The 19481-nt window shown below is 37.6% G+C and overlaps 1 protein-coding gene and 3 pseudogenes across 2 annotated transcripts; all 4 read left to right on the top strand.

Moving 5' to 3' along the window:
- The first annotated feature begins 36 nt into the window (after window positions 1-36).
- Window positions 37-1723, top strand: LOC125213966 (protein CANDIDATE G PROTEIN-COUPLED RECEPTOR 7 pseudogene; annotated as a pseudogene).
- A 1941-nt stretch (window positions 1724-3664) lies between these two features.
- LOC125211742 (putative disease resistance protein RGA1) lies at window positions 3665-7226 on the top strand (annotated as a pseudogene).
- A 2785-nt stretch (window positions 7227-10011) lies between these two features.
- LOC125212546 (protein BRANCHLESS TRICHOME-like) lies at window positions 10012-11093 on the top strand. Its single transcript, XM_048112749.2, has one exon. It carries the CDS (start codon window positions 10130-10132, stop codon window positions 10832-10834), a length of 705 nt encoding a protein of 234 aa, XP_047968706.1. The 5' UTR covers window positions 10012-10129; the 3' UTR covers window positions 10835-11093.
- A 4286-nt stretch (window positions 11094-15379) lies between these two features.
- LOC125212973 (methionine gamma-lyase-like) lies at window positions 15380-18461 on the top strand (annotated as a pseudogene). The gene is made up of 2 exons (XR_016136580.1): window positions 15380-16159; window positions 17724-18461. The product of XR_016136580.1 is annotated as a methionine gamma-lyase-like (transcript).
- Window positions 18462-19481: the final 1020 nt, after the last annotated feature.

Here is a 19481-nt window from a genome sequence, read left to right as displayed (position 1 = left end):
AATATTTATATACGACTTGAATTTGAAGGAAGCTTCGGAGAGAGGAATAATCGCTAAATAAACCCCAACCATCAAATCTACAGCCATTTCCTTTCCATTCTAGTGTTAACTCCACTCGACCCGAGAGACTGAGATCCGACCCGACTCAGAAATGTCTCTCCCTCTCCTCCTCCTCCTTACCCTCCTCGCCTCCGCCTCCTTCTCCGTCGCCGAGATCCGCTCCACCCAGATCCGATCCGACGCCCGCCCCTTAATCCTCCTCGACGAGTTCGGCTTCACCCACCGCGGCCAGCTCGAGCTCAACGTCTCCCACCTCTCCCTCTCCGGATCCACCCCCGACCCGCCGGAGCTCTCCAAGGTCGGTTTCTTCCTCTGCACCATCGACGCCTGGGCGCACGTCCTCCAGCAAATCGAGGATGCGCAGATCAATTGCGTCCTCAGATCCGACGCCATCAAGCGCGTCTTCATCTTCGATCAGCTCTCCTCCCCCTCCGCCTCCGCCTTCAATTTCTCCTACGCCGAGTCCTCCGCCGATCAGTACACGCTCATCTTCGCCAACTGCCTTCCGCAGCTCAAGGTCTCCATGAACGTCCGCTCCGCGATGTACAATTTGGAAGGAGGCAGATCCAACCGCCGCGATTATCTCTCTGCTGGTAAAACAATTCTTCCTAGGGTTTACTTCCTGCTCTCCCTCATCTATTTCATTATGGCCGCCCTTTGGATCAATGTCTTGTACAAGAAGAGATCGACTGTTTTTGGAATCCATTTCTTTATGTTGGCTGTGGTATTGCTGAAGACGTTGAATTTGTTGTGTGAGGCTGAGGACAAATCGTATATTAAGCGCACCGGATCGGCGCACGGTTGGGATGTGCTGTTTTACATATTCAGTTTTTTGAAGGGCATCACGTTGTTCTCCTTGATCGTTTTGATCGGAACTGGATGGTCGTTTCTGAAGCCGTATTTACAGGATAAGGAGAAGAAGGTTTTGATGATTGTGATTCCCCTTCAGGTTATCGCCAACATAGCTCAGGTTGTGATTGATGAGACAGGGCCGTTTGGGGCGGATTGGATCGCGTGGAAGCAGGTGTTCTTGCTCGTAGATGTCATCTGCTGCTGCGCCGTGCTTTTCCCCATTGTTTGGTCGATCAAGAACTTGCGCGAGGCGGCCAAGACTGATGGCAAGGCTGCGGTGAATTTGATGAAGCTCACTTTGTTTAGGCAGTATTACATCGTGGTCATATGCTACATTTACTTCACTAGGGTTGTAGTCTATGCTCTCGAAACTATTACATCGTACAAGTACTTCTGGACCAGCGTGGTTGCGGGGGAGTTGGCTACCTTGGCATTCTATATCTTCACAGGATACAAGTTCAGGCCTGAGGTCCATAATCCTTATTTTGTGATTGATGATGAAGAGGAAGAAGCTGCCGCGGAGCAATTGAAGCTTGAAGACGAGTTTGAGTTGTGAGAGGATGTACCATTTGCATCCTCATAGTGATGAATGCTCTCCCCCTTATACAGGTTGTCTAGTTCTTCCTCTGTGTATCTTTTCTCTTCTCTTTTACTTTCATTTGTCGCCATGGCTTATATATACATAAACACTAGAATTTAAATTCACAAGTTGGATTGAATCCTGTCAATTTTGTTGAAGAAAATGATTAGTCGAGAACCCTAGAGAATAACGTTTGCTGTGTTATAAATCTCGTTGATCAGCGTTTCTTTAGTCGTTGTATGATTGATTTTTGACACGGGCTCTGGCTCATATATCAGTTATAGATTACAATTAGATTCTTCTAGTGAATCCACAGTTGCTTATTAAAGGATTTTAAATCCTTTAGCTCTTTGTATGAGCTATGAATGCAGGTATTGTGTTGGATTAAAAACCACTGATATGGAACCATTTACATTGGACTTGAGATCCGTACAGTATGATTAGCCAATTTGCAGATTTCCCCTCAAATCCAACTTCTTTTTATCCAAGAATGGTGTTCTGTTTGGTACTTGGATTTGTCTTTCATTATAGTTTGGTGTCCTTTCATTCTTACTTCTGTGTTGAGAGTAGATGGTGAATGTTAGATTAGTGGATCTACAGCATTGCTGTGGTGAAGTTTCACATTGTTTTGGGATACAGTGACTCATTGTTATGCTACATCAACACATTATTGGTGATGGTGAAGATTTGAAATTATATTTTCCAATCCATTATTGATTATTACAGCTGGGAATTCTAATACCACGCATGTAGGGTTGAACTTGATTGTGGTCCGGATAGTGGGATTTGCTTATTTTATTATGTAAGCAAATGATTTCCCGTGTGTGTCGGTGCATTTCCATTTATGGTATTTTTTGTGTATTTGGTGATCAGCTGTATAATTTTTAATTGTGATACTGTTTCATTGCATATGAATCGAGAAATCTGTATAAAATAGTTCGAAGCATTGAATGTCAATATACCATTTAAAATAAATGAAGTGAGAATTAGAAATAAGAGGGAAAAAGATTACAAGTTTTGGCTTGCATATTGAATATGCATATGAGGCAAATTTGTTACTAATGTTTATTACGCAGGAATGTGATCAAATTCAAACTCTAAATACTTTACAAACTTTAAACTATGATCTGGATCGTTAAAAAATGTCAACAGATGATAAAATTATATCAACAGAAAATGTCAACAGATGATAAAATTATATCAACAGAAAATGTCAACACAGTGTCAGCGGTTAATGTTGTGTTGACATTTTGTGTTGATGTAATTTTATCATCTGTTGACATTTTTCAATGTCCGGTTGATGTTGTATTGACATTTTGTGTTGATGTAATTTTATCATCTGTTGACATTTTTCAATGTCCAGATCAAGTTTGGAGTTTGTACAATATATGAGTTTGCATTTTATCGTAGATTTTAACTTAATTTTATTTTATAATTCTGTTTTCGTGTGAGGAAGAGATAGGGACTGCAACATATTTTTTCTAGACCCATGGACACTGTAAGATTTCATTTAAGAGTGATTCTATTTTATAGTAGCTCATATTTAACTCATTAGAGTCTAGAACCATCAACAAAACTTTTCCAATATTTAAAGTGTTAATATAAGTACCATATCTTATCCACTGCTATTTCGGGGTTCGTGAATCACTTTGTTTTTTTTTTTTTTCCATTTTTAGTAAATGGACTTTATTTTCAGCTAACTCATTACACTCACATTCTATTATAAAAATAATATATAAATGTGAGACTTACATTCCACTAATTTTTTCCATTTATTTTTTTTCACATTTCTTAAAACTCGTGTCATATCGAACTTGGATAACATTTCATGGACGGAGGGAGTAATTGCAATTTTTATTTAATACATGAATAATATACATTTTCAATTTTAACGAGATTTGTTGAGAGTGAAATAAAGCTTTAACGTTATGACATGTGACATATACGAAATATACGGTGTTTTTTTAAAAGCAGAAAAATTTAACTAAATTAATTATTTTTTCGTAAACTTACTTTAATTCGACGTAAGTTTTAAGATACGTGAAAGAAATGAGCAAGAAAAATTTATGAAATATAAGTTCTGATTTTATATATTAATTTTATAATAGAATGTAAAATTAATAAATTGTCTGATACACTTATTGAAAAATGTGATTTGAGAAGTTTATTTCATAGTTTAACAAAAAAGCACATCAGAGTGATGCATTGTGCAAGACAAAAATCTATTGCAGAATAGTTACGCCGACAATGTTGACGAAATGGTGAAGACAACTTTGCTAGCGCCTTGCTGCGAAATAGCTTCAATTTTGTTGACTTTGCTAAAGAGGACACATGGAATACCCATAATTAATTGTAAAATTTAATCTCACTTATAATGAATTGAGATCCACCATCGAACACAAAAATATCAGAGAAAAAAACAGAGGAAAAAAGGGGACAGTGTAGTGATAATGGTGGATGCAATAATTTCAATTGTGGCAGATAGAATCACAGCTACAATAGAAGATCAAATTCATTACCAAGTGAATTTGGTTAGAGGCGTGAAGAAAGAGGTTGTTGGTCTTTCCAACAAGCTTAAGACAATTAGAGATGTGCTAGATGATGCAGAAAAAAGAGGAGTGACGGATCAAAGTGTTCAAAATTGGCTGAAAAAGCTTGAAGATACTGCTTATGACATGGACGACATTTTGGATGAATGGAAGTATGATATTCTTAAACATAAGCAAAAGGTATGCTGCTCCCTCATTCCATCTTCATGTTTATGTTTTAAGAAAGTTGTTGTTCATCGTGATACTGCAAAGAAAATACAAAATGTGAAAGCTAGACTTGATCAGAGTTTGAAGGAGAAAGATGATTTTAATTTTGTGATGTCTCTGCCTGTTCCGCCAAATGATCATGTACCTAAATCGTGGCGAGTTCAATCCACATCTTCAATTGAACTCGAGAAAGTATGTGGACGGGATGAAGATAGGAATTTCTTAGTGAGGAAATTGATGCTCAATGGTGGCGATTGGCAAATTATGTCGATAGTTGGTATGGGGGGAATCGGTAAAACAACCCTTGCTCAACTTGTTTATAATGATACTCAAGTAAAGGATTGTTTCGAATTAAGAATTTGGATATGTGTTTCCGATCCCTTTGATGTGGATTGGATTGCGAGAGGGATTGTTGATAGTGTGGGAAAAGAGATATTCCTCCAAATACCAACCAATTAGATTTGGTATTGCACAAATTAAGAGATTCTATTAAGGGAAAGAAGTTCCTTCTTGTCCTCGATGATGTGTGGACAAAGACTACAACAAATGGGAGCTCTTAAAAGTCAATCTCAAACATGGTGCACAAGCTAGTAAAATTTTGGTGACAACAAGAAATAAAAGGGTGGCTAAGATGATGGGCACCAAAGACAGTGACATTTACTTCCCACAACAACTTACTGATGAAGAGTGTTGGAGATTGTTGCGTCACATATCCCTTTCCGGAAGAGGTGACGAGGAATGTCGAGAATTCGAGGATGTTGGTCATAAAATAGCTAGGAGGTGCAAGGGCTTGCCACTTGCTGCAAATGTTTTGGGAAGTCTTCTACAATTCAAGGACAACTTGGAAGAGTGGGAAAATGTACTAGAGAGTGAAATGTGGCAATTGGAGAAGGCAGACGTGGAGCTTTTTCCTCATTTACTTTTGAGCTACAATGAGTTGTCCCCTACTCTCAAGCGTTGTTTTTTATATTGTGCCATCTATCCTAAAGATTTGAAAATTAATGTTAAGAGATTGATAGAAGAGTGGATGGCGTTAGGTTACCTAGGCTCTGTTAGTGAAAATGGTGGAGTGGAACTTAAAGGAAGAGAGTACTTCAACAAGTTGGCAATGAGTTCTTTGTTTCAAGACTTTGAGATAAGTTATGACTCGAGGGAACAGATAAAATGGTGTAAAATGCATGATATAGTGCATGATTTTGCTCGATTTGTTAGGAAGAATAATGGTGGAGTGGAGGCTGCTGAAGTTACAAAGAGAGGCTGTCAAATGTGTGACCCTTTATTAGTTTCTCAGGCCAAAGAATATCGTAGCTTATTCTGGGGAGAAGGATCACCTACAAATATATGTGGTTGCGTTACAAGTCTTAGGGTGTTTAGAATTAAATGGGGATTGTTTGGTCCTCCGCCACAAGGAATGGAGAGGTTGATTCACTTGCGATGGTTGAAATTAAGTGGTTCGAAAGTTTCCATGGAAGACCTCAAAATCATTTGTAAGCTTCATTTCTTGCAAAGTCTTATGTTGGCATGTTGTTCTCTTAAAGAGATTCCAGCTGAAATTGGCAATTTGGTCGATTTGAGACACCTTAACTTAAGTAGCAATGAAAAATTAACCGAGTTACCAGAGAACATGTGTAGTTTGCTTAAACTGCATACTCTTTTATTAACATGCTGCTCCCTGGAAGAGATTCCGAATAAAATTGGGAATTTGGTTCACTTGAGACATCTCGATGTAAGTGGCAATAAGTTAAAGGAGTTACCAGAGAGCTTGTGTAGATTGCTTGAATTACATATCTTGAACATTGAGTGCTGCAGTGATCTCTCTGGACTTCCCGAAGGGTTCCATACGCTCGAAAGCCTGCAGCACCTTCTAATCGAGCACACTCCTGCATGTCGTCGTTTTCCTCAGGGTCTAACTCAACTAAAGGGTCTCCACAGATTGAGTTCATTCCATGGAGGAAGTGAATGCAACAAGTTGGGATTGTTAAAACACTTCAGCCATCTTAGTGGAACTCTAAAATTGGAAATCCACGCTAGTAGTTCAAGTGATGTGGAGGAGTTGGTTGAGGATGCTCGAGAAGCAGATCTAAGGAGCAAGACGCACATCCAAAGACTCGATGTACAGTTCTGTGATGAGCTCATGGATGAAAAGGAGTTGTCACCAGCATCATTGTTGTGGATAGACATAATAGAAGCTCTGCAGCCGAATCAGAAGCTGCAAAAACTGAAAATATGGGGGTTTAGAGGCTCCAGAGTCCAGACTTCCACATTGGATGCCGTCGCCACTCAACTTGTTGAAAGAGATTACTCTCATTGAGTTAAGTGAGGTGGTGTCATTGCCACCTATGGGGAAACTACCTTTCTTGGAAGTTCTCTACATTAAGCAAATAACAGAAATGAAGTTGGTGGGAAGGGAGCTTTTGGGAGTAGAAACTTCGTCTTCTTCTTCTTTTTCATCAAGCGATGATGTTGTTGTGTTCCCTAAACTGAAGGGGCTGACGTTTAGTGGCTGCCACAAATGGTGGGAGTGGGAGGACATAACAGCGGAAGAAGAGGAGTCTGTGACCTTCTCCGTGATGCCATGCCTCACACGGTTGTCTATCAATTGGTGTGAAGGTATGAAGAAGCTGCCACATCGACTCCTACGTAAGGCTTCGTCTCTGCAGATGTTGAGCGTTGAGCATTCATTGGAGCTAGTGAAAAGTTACGGAGACAAGAATGGTTGCTTCTGGAGATCCATAACCCAAAATAATCCGCAGCTTCAGCTCCAACTTTAACTTTAATTTGAATCTGTTACAAATGCAAATTTATGCTTTCTTCTTTCAGTCCAAATGTTGTTTTTCTAAATGTTCAACTGTCCATTGCAACTGTATAGCTATTTTATGGTTAGTATGTTTCTTTATTTCTTTTTTTGAGGGAGTTTTTTGTCAGATTTGTTTGGGAAGATGAGATTGCATTGTTTTGGTAAAGGCTCTTCTTGAATATTTCTGAGTGCACAATCAAGTGTAACAACTAGGCTAATACTCTATTAAAGCCAGCGAAAGTAATTTTTGTTGATATACACACAAATGATTTAAATGGGCTAATAATATCGAATCTAATAATTAAGCTCAGACGAGGTAGCCCAGCGTCAACGTCAAGGCTAGTACTTCTTTCATATTCTTTAGCCCCACTACTTCACTTCTTGTCTCTGCCAACTTGAATTTAGCTTTTCTACTTACAACTCCAAAGTCCAAACAATTCAACCTCTTTTTCATCAAGCACTGCCCTACATCTACTCTTGCACATGTGCCGAACAATGAAAAGAATAAGGGAGTTACTAACTTTTAAGGGATCAAATTTTTTTTCCTTTGTTTTAGTACTAAAAAATAAGGTAGGGGAAGTGAAAATTAGCAAGGCAGAAACCCAATGCATTTTGTGTGGATTGTAAGGCCTATAGGCTACAATCGCATAATGATAGCAGAATTGTATGGTGCCCCGACTTTGTTGGGGTTGGCCCTTCTCTTTTCCTTTTTAGATTTAATATTTGTGATAATATTATTTGTTACAAGTTGTTGTGTATGTATATCAAGTTAAACAATGGTTTTTAGTGTTAACAAGTACACACCATATATGGATAGTACTCCCTCCGTTTCATTATAGTTGAGTCATTTTACCATTTCGAGAAGTTTCTTCATAGTTGAGTCGTTTCCAAATATGGTCATTTTTTTCTCTTTTTTACTTTATTCACTTTATACTTTATTCACTCTACCTTTTCCTCTCTCTTACTATTTTTATCTATTTATTTAACACACCCAACATTACTTTCTAAAACTCCGTGCCAAAAAGTTTCAACTCAACTATAGTGAAACGGAGGGAGTACATATGCAGACACAAATTTTATTATGTGCTTTTTTAGTTTAGTCAAGTAATTTTTAATTATTTATTTAATTTTATAATTACAATATAAATAAATATATGGTAGCCCGTGAAAATTGTGGTAAAAATTTTGAGATGCTTAATTGTCACATGAATAGTACAAGACTTATATTTTAAAACCCAAAATTAATGACCAAATTCCCTTTATTTTGATTGATGTGCGAAGGAGCCTACACTTTCACACGATCGAATTGGTGTTTTGTAATGATAAAGATTGAGGAAATATTGATGTTTCAAGTGATTGCCAATTAAATTATAAAGTTATCAACATCACTCATTTCTTTTGTATTAATCTATTTGTTGCATTATTGGACTTAATTATGAATTGGTATACCCATTGGCCGTTGGGGACACTCTAGTTCTCCACTACCTCTATGGCTCTATATGTGTTTGGCCATGTTTTCGCCTTTTCGCAATTATGATTCATACATAAATAGAAAGATTCGTGTATTGAAGTTATAATAAGAAGTTTTATCGATTTAATTATGATCTAAAGATACGGTTAATTATAACCCTTTTCCACAGGGACGCCGGATCCCGGAATTGATGTTTGGTGTGGGAGGGACAAAATATATTATAAACAAAAAATTGAAATATTGAGAAGGGGCATTTATTGGAGAAATTCAAGTAAATTTGATTAAAAAAAAAGTAGCAAGGTTATAAATTTTTTAGGGTCATTTGCCCCACCAATGCTTCATGTCCATGACTTAAAAGATAAAATTATTCATTTTATATATGAAACTAAAACTGATGTGTTTATATTTGATGAAATTAGACAGTAATGACTAATGGTAGTATTCGTAAGAGTGGATATATAGACTATAGTTGAGGTCGCCCCATGCCACATATGATATAAACTTAGTTAAGATTGTGTGAAATAGTAGGTGGTTGGATAGAGGGAGAGGGACCCTGGAAGGTGACACAGCAGCGGAGCATCCCATGTGGTTAAAGTGAAACGCTACAATCATTACATGCATTGCGTTCGACACCCCATTTTTCCACTGTATTACCTCTTTTTATTAGTTTAACTAAACTTTAATTATTACTCCACAACATTAATGGAATACTAATAGATTCAGTCCCAAGCTACCCACATAATAAAGTTAATATTTTATCAAGTACAATAACTGAATTAATCAGACTGCGCATTCTGTATTGGACTCACTATTCTTATCCCTCAGAAAATAGATCCACCTGTCCTACAAAATGACTTACTACTACATTTAATTCAGACTCTAGGCATATACAGTATATTGTTCAAAGATTTGCATTCAGCTCAATTAGAATTCATCAATTCTTATTGCTCCTTCCGTCTTAAGTTAGTTGAGTCATATTCTCTCTTATTTTACTATCTTCACTTTAACCTTTAAACACACCAATTTCTTAAATCCCGTTGCCTAAAAAAATACTCCGACTACCTTGGGAGAGGGAGTATAATTTACTCATCATTGTTCAATATCAATAAAAACTAATCAAAAGAGACACATGTGTGGTTTGTGTATGCATCTCGAAAGCACATTCACCTTTTCCACGTGAAGTTAACTCACACTAAAGCATGTGAGTGAGACCCATCACCAACAGCACCATTTAAGAGTCACTACATATATATAAGCAGTTACTTCAAATCTTTGTCTAGTCCTACTATTTATTTTGTGACATATTATTAGTTAAAGTCACTCGTCTTTACAATACTAGAAATAACATTAATGTATGTGTTTTGTATTGTATTGAAAAGATTAAAACAAGACAATTCAGCAATGTATACAATTCGGCGACGTCCACCTCCCACCATCGAATCTCATTAAATTCCAACAAGCGTTGCATGTGATACATGTCTCTTACTTTAATCTTCCAAATAAGAATTTTCATCCATCTTAGTCGGCCCTACTCTTCACATCAACACCCAAGGCCCAAGCTAAAAAAAACCATAATATATTATGAAGAAAGGGTGTGCAAGAATGGGGGAGATATGATGACAATGGTGATGGAAGTGGAACCACCTTTCCCTCCCACCCCGATCTCCCCAACCTGGAAACTCTATGAGAATCCCTTTTATATCTCCCACCAACAACAAGATCACACCCAAATCCACACGCTCCACCTCCCTATATCATCCCGCAAGATCACAGCCTCCTTTTCCGACCTACCCTTCATCAAGCCGCACATGGACTCTGAGCGCAAAGCTCGCAAGAAGATGGAGTCTCTCAACAGGCGCCTCGCACGGGAGCTGGCCGAGGAGAGGCGCGCCCGGGAGGCGCTACAGCGCGCCTGCCACGACCTCTCCGCGGAGCTCTCCGCCCACAAGGCCGAGATGGCGAAGATGAAGAGAGACATGGAGGAGGAGAGGAAGATGCTGCGCACGGCCGAGGTCATCCGCGAGGAGCGCCTGCAGATGAAGCTCTCCGACGCCAAGTTCTTCCTCGAGGAGAAGCTCTCCCAGCTCCAAATAAAAAATGGAGATGATCAGAGGAATTGTTTGACGACGAAGGAGGCTGAGAATCCGCATATAAAGAGAGGGATAAAGGGGTTTGTGGAGTTTCCAAAGGTGGTGAGAGCGATCGGTTGCACAAGTAGTAAGCATTTGGGGAGCAAATTGGAGTGTCAGAAGGCGCAGCTCAAGATACTACTCAAGCAGAAAGGGCCGCTCAGGTTCAGTGGCCTTATTGCAAGATGATGTAGTTATATTTTTAAATTTTTTTTATCTTTCTTGATTTCTTGCTGATTTTTTTTACTTTTTTTTATTTTTGCTATGAATTTTGTGCTCTTTTTATGTTTATAGGGAGAATAATCCGTTGGAAGTTATAGTATACGGTGCTTAGTGTCTTAGTTGTTGAATCAGTAGCAATGGGAAGAATTTTGATGTAGAATTGAAGTGTTGTGTTCATGTGTTTGTTGGTAGTGGAAAAGATGAAATAATAGCTGGTTTGCATTCATTTCTTCTTTGTTATGGAAATTTGATAAATACTGTGCGTATTTGGTAAGTCAGTAATGTCAAATGTTGTAATTGTACTTTTGGGATACATTTCATCACTTATCTTCCTCAAGTTTGAGTCCCTCTATGGTGCAATCTTTAAATTTAAATTCATTTATTCATAAAAAAATAGGAGTAATAAATAATGTTCTATGAGTAGCCACAAATCTTGAAAAATGAATATATATATATATATATATATATATATATATATATATATATATATATATATGAATCTGAGGCTGGAAGTTGAAAATTTATTTAATTCACTTATTATGCTTGGAGTTTACACGTTCCTCTCAACAACTAATGTGACATTTTGGGTTTGGGATGCCATTTAGTTGCTCCTTACTAAACAAGAACAATTTAATAAGTACTCCCTCCGTTCCATAATAATGGAGGCGTTTCTTTTCGGCATGGAGATTAAGAAAAATTGTGTTAGGTGAGTTAAGTAAAGGGAGAATAAAGTGGAAAATGAAAAAGATAGAGAGATGAATAGAGAATAAAGTAAGAGACAGTAAAGTAGATGTGGGAAAATGTGTTGACTTTTACTAAAAAGGGAAATGACTATTACTATGGAACGTACCAAAATGATAAAATGACTCTATTACTATGAAACGGAGGGGAGGGAGTAACTTGTTAAGTGGAAAGGCTATTAAATTGGGCCTTGTATCGAAACTGCATTAATTGGGCTTACGTAAATTGGGGCCATTTATTATAGAACAAAACTTGCATGCCCTAGTCGCCTGTCGCCCATCATACGGAGTTTGAAACTAATTACAGCATTAAATAATCAGCGATGTTGATTGCAAATTGACTAACTATATTATCAACTGATGCTCTTCTCTGTTGTTAACAGGATAGTGATTGGTTTCACTACCCATTATACGGTACCATATTAATATATGATCTTATCCTAACAATTTGTCAACAACAATGCCATATATACTAACATTTAAAATGGAATTTAATAATCTATGCTTTCCATAATACTTGAACTGAGCCAAATAAAGATGAAATGAAACTGAAATTCTGTGATTGCTTTATATTTTTTGTGATTGAAATAAAACTTCTTGTGTCAACTGATAAAAAACAAAATTAGTGTATGGTTCAAATATGACTGAATTTCGTAGCACAACTGCAGGTGCCCTAATTTCCTAAAATACAGCTTATCAATCCCTATTTCACGGTTTAATAATCCAATTATATCCACCGTACTTTGAAATAAAATTGTTTAAAATCCAGAAAATATCTTAAAGAGATGAAACAATCTAAAATATAGGGGGAACTGGGAAACGGTGGCATGATCCAACAACATTCAGCAAAAGGAGAGAATACCAGCTCCAAAATATAGGGGGGACTTGGAAATGGTGGCATGATCCAAAATATAAATAAATAAAATAAATATATGAAGAGAATACCAGCTCCCTTTCAGAATAAAATAGAATATCAGGTCCCTATCAACTTTTTCATCGTTGAAAACCACCTTGTCCTCAAGGTGGAAGTCAGAAAACCACCTTGCCCTCAAGGTGGAAGTTAGAAAAATAATCTTCCATCTCGTTGTCGATGTCTTTGTTTGGACCTTCGTCTGCAAACAAAATTATATCGTTTGGGACCGCAACGAGTGATAGAGAAACCGTCGTTGGACATGAGATCTCTTCCGCGACTTCAGTGACATAACCAATGATGACAACAGTGATTTTTAGGTTATGTGATTTGGTTTCCGCCAAAATCATTGGCTCATCCAGCTTTTGAGGCGATTCACATCAATTTTTATGATCCCATTGATGATGGGATCAGACTTGACATTTGTTGTTGGCTCATCATCATTTTTTGCAACAGGCTCAATGATAGAAACAGAGGTGGCCTCCTTTTTAGCTAAATATGCGTCTGCCTCTATAATTTTGTTGAGAAGTTTATTTGTCTCGGCCAAGTAAATGACATCCTCATCAAAGTTACAATAAACAGCATCCAGAAATTATTGTCATGAACAATCAAGATTTGTGCGTCGATACTTATGGAGCCATACAGATGTTGGATGGTCAAAAAATAACCTCACAAAGAACAGGCGATCGGAATCAGAGAACAAATAATAGTCAAAATATTCTTGAATATCAAAAATCCATCTCATGGGTTTAACACCAAAAAATCGAGGAGCGGTAGGAGGAGAGTCTGACAGCAAAACGGACATGGTGGTAGAAAGGAAATCAATTGGAGGATGCGAACCTAATAAAAACACCAATTTGATAGGAATTCATATGAGATTAATTCCTATCTTAAGAAATTAAATGAATTGTGTGACTTTGAGAAACTGGCTATTTCTCCAAGAGGGAGAACCGAGGGAGAGAATGATATGATAAATATTAATTTAATTCATTCTGCTTAATAATAACAAAAGACTCCACACATATTTATAATATGTGTGGTACAAAAAGATCTCCTATAAACTAAAAAAAGTAAATTAAAAGCAAATCAAATCATACCTACTATGGAATGTAAATAAAATAATAACAATTAAATAATACTAAAATATAAATAAATATATGAAAAAAATATTAGTTCCCTTCCAAAAAAAATAGAATATTATGTCCATATCAATATAACAGGAGACCAAATTAATGGGTAAAAAGATGTTAAGTTACAGCCGTCCAATATTGAGTTTTTACTAGAACCAATGAAAAGTACCTAAAGTCAAAGAAAGACCTTTTTGTTCTTTCCGTTTTATAATTATTCACCTACCTTCTTTCAAACTTATACCCTAGCTGCTTTACACCGTTTACTAGAATACTCGTTTTTATTTTCCACTGTATATATCGGACATAAATTTTAAGAAATATAGTAGAAAGTAAATGAAAAGCGTTAATAAAGATTAATCTTATTATGGACATGAGTTTTAAGATATAGAAAGAATAGTGGGTTGGAAAAGTTTGTGAAAGATGAGACTCACTTTTTTTATATTAGTTTTATAATAAAATGTGAGTAAAATTAGTTAGTGGAATATGAGACATTCCTACCATTTATGGTAAAAATGAAGTGTGACTCTTATTGTGAGACGACCAAAATGACTCTTAAGTATGTCACTTCTCGTGTTAGCAGGAAAAAAGATTAAAATCATGCACCTTTGCATAAGATGACATTTTGGGCATGTTTGTTTGGAGAAATTGTTGGGTATTGTTACGAAGATACCTATCCCCGAATATGTGAATGACGCCCTGACAAAAATTCTCCAAACACTCGCGGGCAGTCGTCTCGCCTATGTGAAGGTACTCGTGAAACATGTTGGTCAGCCAACTGCCTGATTGCAGCAGTGCACTTCTGTATGGGCGAGTGACCGGATCGACCACTCGCATCCTCCCTGAACTGGAAATACTTGTACTGACGCTCTAAAGCGTTCACGATACTCATAAATAGTGGCCAGTGTATTCTAAAACGCCGCCGGAAAAAGGTCTCCCCAAACCACGGCTGCTCAGCTAAGTAGTCGTCAAGCAACCGTTGGTGGGCATCGAGGTGATCACAGGTGACTACAGTTCGATGATGGATGGGGCGAGGGACAGTCGGCTGCTGCTGTTGGTTTAAGTGCTCTTGCACCAACCGATTTATCTCCGCAAATGTATAGGCCAGCACCTCTTCGTTAATTCGCCGCGAGTCGGGAGCATCCCCATCGCTAGCCATTTTATATCCACAGATCAAATGAGAAATGAAGAGAGAAGGAAGAGAAACTCATTAACACAAGTGGTGCAAATGAAATTAAATGCAACGAGACGTATATATAGAGTGTTTTTTAAAAAAATGGAAAAATGCGGACGCCGATTGCGTCACCACAATAGCGGACGAGCGATCGGCTAACGGCCCCCACCGATGCCCGACCGCTCGTCTGTCTCGTTCGTCCGTCATCCGTTAGCCGGCTCCAGTAGTGGACGAACACACGCCCTAACCACTAGTCCTACCGCTAGTCCGCTACTCTCTAAACTTCTACTACTATAAAATAAATAAAATTAATGGTGAAGCATAAAAAACTGCGGGACTGAAGATCTCATCCGCTTAAAAAGTTGAGAAATGTAGCAAAATGAGCCAAGCACAAATTAATGTCGCAGTCTGCAATTAGGAATTTAGCTTGCATAATGAATTAATGATAATTACTAACCTTGATCATGTTTACTGAATAATTCGACATAATCTTAATAAAATAGGAATAAATCTCAAACCTTCCACTCTATAAATAGAGACACCATTTCACTAGTCTCTCACCAAAGCCAAAGCCAAAGAAAAAAAATTCAAATCTACCTTCCAAATGGCGTCCGTGGTTAGCAGCAACGAACGCTCGGGCTCCTCCTCCGACCACTGCGACCCCTTCCCAGCCGCCACGAAGCACCATACCCTTTCCAAGCCCCTGTCGCGGCACCCAGAGGACCCCGCGGCGGCGCTGGCCAATGCCCGCCACGAGTTCGGTGAGCACGGCGGCGTGAACATGTCGATCGAGGCCTCTGCCACCTTCACCGTGATGGAGCCTGAGACGATGCGTCGCATTATCATGGGCGAGCTCGGCCCCGACCGCGGCTTCTTCTCCTACAGCCGCCACTTTAACCCCACCGTGCTCAACCTGGGCCGCCTCCTGCACGGCCTCCGGCATGTCGGCCGTCTCCTCCGTGATCCTCCAGCTGTGCAGCGCAGGAGGGCACGTGGTGGCGTCGCGCACATTGTACGGCGGGACCCACTCGCTGCTCGCGCACTTCCTGCCCCGCACCTGCAACATAACGACATCGTTTGTGGACATCCGTGACCACGAGGCAGTGCGGAATGCCATGGTCCAGGGAAAGACTAATGTGCTCTACTTTGAGACCATGTCTAATCCTACGCTCACTGTTGCTAATGTGCCGGAGCTATGCAGGATGGCGCATGATAAGGGGATCACAGCCGTCGTCGACAACACCTTCGCTCCCATGTTGGTCTCTCCGGCTAGGCTTGGTGCGGATATCGTTGTGCACAGTATGTCAAAGTTCATTAGCGGTGCAGCCGATTTAATCGCAGGTACATTGTTTCCCCTTTAATCTGCTTATTTCCATACCATTATTAGTGAAAATTGATGTTAATTACTCCACTAAATACAAATTTATCATAAAGTTAAAGTTGTCTTAGGCACTCACAATTAAAAAAAAATACTCGTTTCTGTTGAAGTTGGTACATGCTTAACCATGGCTAACCAAGCTTAATAAGAATCGAAAATAAAAATCCGGACCCAAGAAAAAGCATGATTCTTTATTTTTTGTAATCCACCACTCGTGAGTATATTTTTTTGGCCTCATATGTGCTTTCTTTATAAGCTAAGCTGCGATGTGGGAAAAAGCGTTGGTCTAGAGTTGATGGTATCCAAACCGAATTATGGCCGGGATCATATGCCATGATGTCCTTATTGGTTATTTGGCTCCATAATTTAGAATTGACTGACTTAAAAAAAAAGACGGAACTACATAAATGGTACCTGATCTTTCACTTTCGTACATAAATGGTACCTGATTTTTATTTTATGTCGTTTTTTTTACCTATAAACCATATTTTTGGTACCTCATGTGATTTTCACCCCAAAATGCCCTCTAAACAAATACATTTTTCCATTTGTGTCATAGATAATTTAGACATACACAAAACTAGTACCAAAAATGATATTATAATATTTCTCTCATTCTCCTCACTCTTTATACTATTATTATTAATCAATTTGATGGTATAAATTAAATTAATTTATTTTTTAGTATCATTCAAATATACTTAATTATAATTATATTTAATTATAATAATAATAATATTGATATAATACTAAATATTTGTAGTAATTAATAAATAATTATAGTATAATTATTAAAATTACGAATCATATATTACTATATAATAATAATGATTATTTTTGTTATTTTTTTATATTAATTTAATAACTAACCAATATAGTCTTAATAAAAATTTAAAATTGTGAATAGTATTCATAATGATATAAAGAGTTGAATATTTTTAGTTAGGTGTTTCTAACCTTAAAATGAGTATAAAATAATTTAATAAAAAATATTCAAATGATTTAATTTCTTTAAATAATTAATTTAATTAGGTGTTTTGTTCTTGATTTATATTATGAATGCAATTAGATGTATGTATAAAAGTGTAAAATACTAAAAAGAAAGAAGAAAATGAAGAAAGAAGAAAGAAGAAGAAACTAAAGAAGAAAATGAAGAAAAAAGAAAGAAGAAGAAACTAAAGAAGGAAAAAAGAAATAATAAAGAAAGAAAAAAAAGACATGTTTGGTACCCATTTAGTTGAAATTTTCCAAAATATCCTTCAAACAAAAAAATCACATGTTTAGTATTTAGAGTTATTTTTGTCATGGATACCAAAAACGATATAAAATAAATATCATGTACCATTTATATGTGAAAGTGAAAGGTACACGTAGTTCACTCTAAAAGAAAAAAGAAGGCAGTGCACAATTTTAATTTGTCCTTAAATTCTGTGTTTTTGTTTGATTTCATCATGATACTAGTACAACCAATCCTGTAATTTAGTCTAATCCATACTAGTATGAACCTAATAATAAAATAAAACACAGGCACAGTGTGTGGACCAGCAAGCTTTGTGAACTCATTGATGGACAGTCGTGACGGGAGCTTGATGCTGCTGGGGCCAACGATGAACCCGAAAGTGGCGTTCGAGTTGGCGGGCAGGCTCCCTCACCTAGGGCTGAGGATGAAGGAGCACTGCAACCGGGCACTGGTGTACGCCACGAGGATGAAGAAGCTCGGGCTCAGGGTCATCTATCCAGGCTTGGAGGACCACCCGGACCATGCCACGCTCAAGTCAATGGCGATCAAGGAGTACGGGTACGGAGGGCTGGTATGCGTGGACATGGAGACGGAGGAGAGGGCGAACCGGCTACTGAAACTGCTCCAAAACTGCAGCCAATTCGGGCTTGTGGCGGTGAGCTTGGGATACTACGAGACCCTCATGTCGTGCTCGGGGAGCAGCACGAGCAGCGAGCTGAGCAAGGAGGAGAAGGAACAGTGCGGGATCTCGCCCGGGCTGATTAGGATGTCCATCGGTTTCAACGGTACGTTGGAGCAGAAGTGGACCCAATTCGAGAAGGCGCTGTCGAAAATGCAGGATCATCCCACTAAGGTGTAACTGCCTGCCTGCACGGGGTGGAAGACTGGAACTACTACTACTTTTCTCCTATATTAGAAGTATATGATTGTCTTTGTGCCTTATTTTCCCCGATGCTTGTAACAAAAATAATTAAAATGGAAAATAAAAAGGAGAACTAATAATGATGTTGTTTTCTGAAAAGTAATTTCGTTGTCATATACACATTGTTATTACATTAGCATTATTGACCATTGTGAGATAAATTAAGAAAATATAAAAAGTTTATATTCTAGTCATTTCTAAAGTTTTAAAGTTAATTAAAAAATGAATTAAAACTAAATGTATACTAGTCATTGCTATTTATTTTTAAATTGACAACCAAATTGAATCAGATACTACATTTGTCCAACATTTGTCCAAATATAAGCTAAATTTTTTTCAACATTATTTTCTTTCGTATTTTACATTTTTTTTATTATAACTATTTTAGATTGTTATTTTCGAAATGGGTATAATAAAAAAATTATTAATTCCTCCCTTCGTCCGTCATTTGGAGTCCCGATCACTTTTGCGCATTCGTTTTGTAAAAATGATAGTAATAAATAGTGAAAGTTGAGAAATGGTAAAGTAAGAGAGAGAATAACCTAGATAAGATTCTTGTCAACATTATTCTCTTTCTTACTTACATTTTCTCCACTTTAACTATTTATTATTATCATTTTTACAAAGCGGGTACGCAAAAGTGACCGGGACTCCTAATGACGGACGGAGGGAGTATACAATAAAATCTGTATTATTTTAAATATTATTTTACATTTTCTTTCTTTATTTCTCTTAAATTACTAGTTATACATTAAAACATTATCGTTATAAAAGTTTCTAATTATTTTTCAAAGAGAAAGGTTGAACCAAATTTAATGTTAGACACACGTGTTTCCCAATTTCAATCTAAATACTAGTACTCATTTCGTTCCATATTAGTGGAGGCATTTTTTTTCAATACGGAGATTAAAAAGAGTAAAGAGATGAAGAGAGAATAAAGTAAGAGAGAAGTAAGTGAGAAGAAATATATTTTTTTTACTAAGGTTATGTTTAATAGCCCTTACAAACTCATAATACCTCATAAAAGCTCACCCAAACTGGCCAACATCTCACCTTCTCCCCCGTTTGGTAGCGGGCAATATTATCTTACAACCCGGCACTAAATTGTCGGACCTCACCGAAT

This window comes from Salvia hispanica, chromosome 3 (assembly GCF_029641045.1).
Source record: "Salvia hispanica isolate PSC_SH4W2 chromosome 3, Shi_PSC_v1, whole genome shotgun sequence".
NCBI lineage: Eukaryota > Viridiplantae > Streptophyta > Magnoliopsida > Lamiales > Lamiaceae > Salvia > Salvia hispanica.
This window is presented reverse-complemented; position numbering and strand designations above follow the sequence as displayed.

Excerpts from the sequence above, each read along its gene's own strand:
- LOC125212546 (XM_048112749.2), top strand. The coding sequence starts at position 10,130 with ATGATGACAATGGTGATGGAAGTGGAACCACCTTTCCCTCCCACCCCG.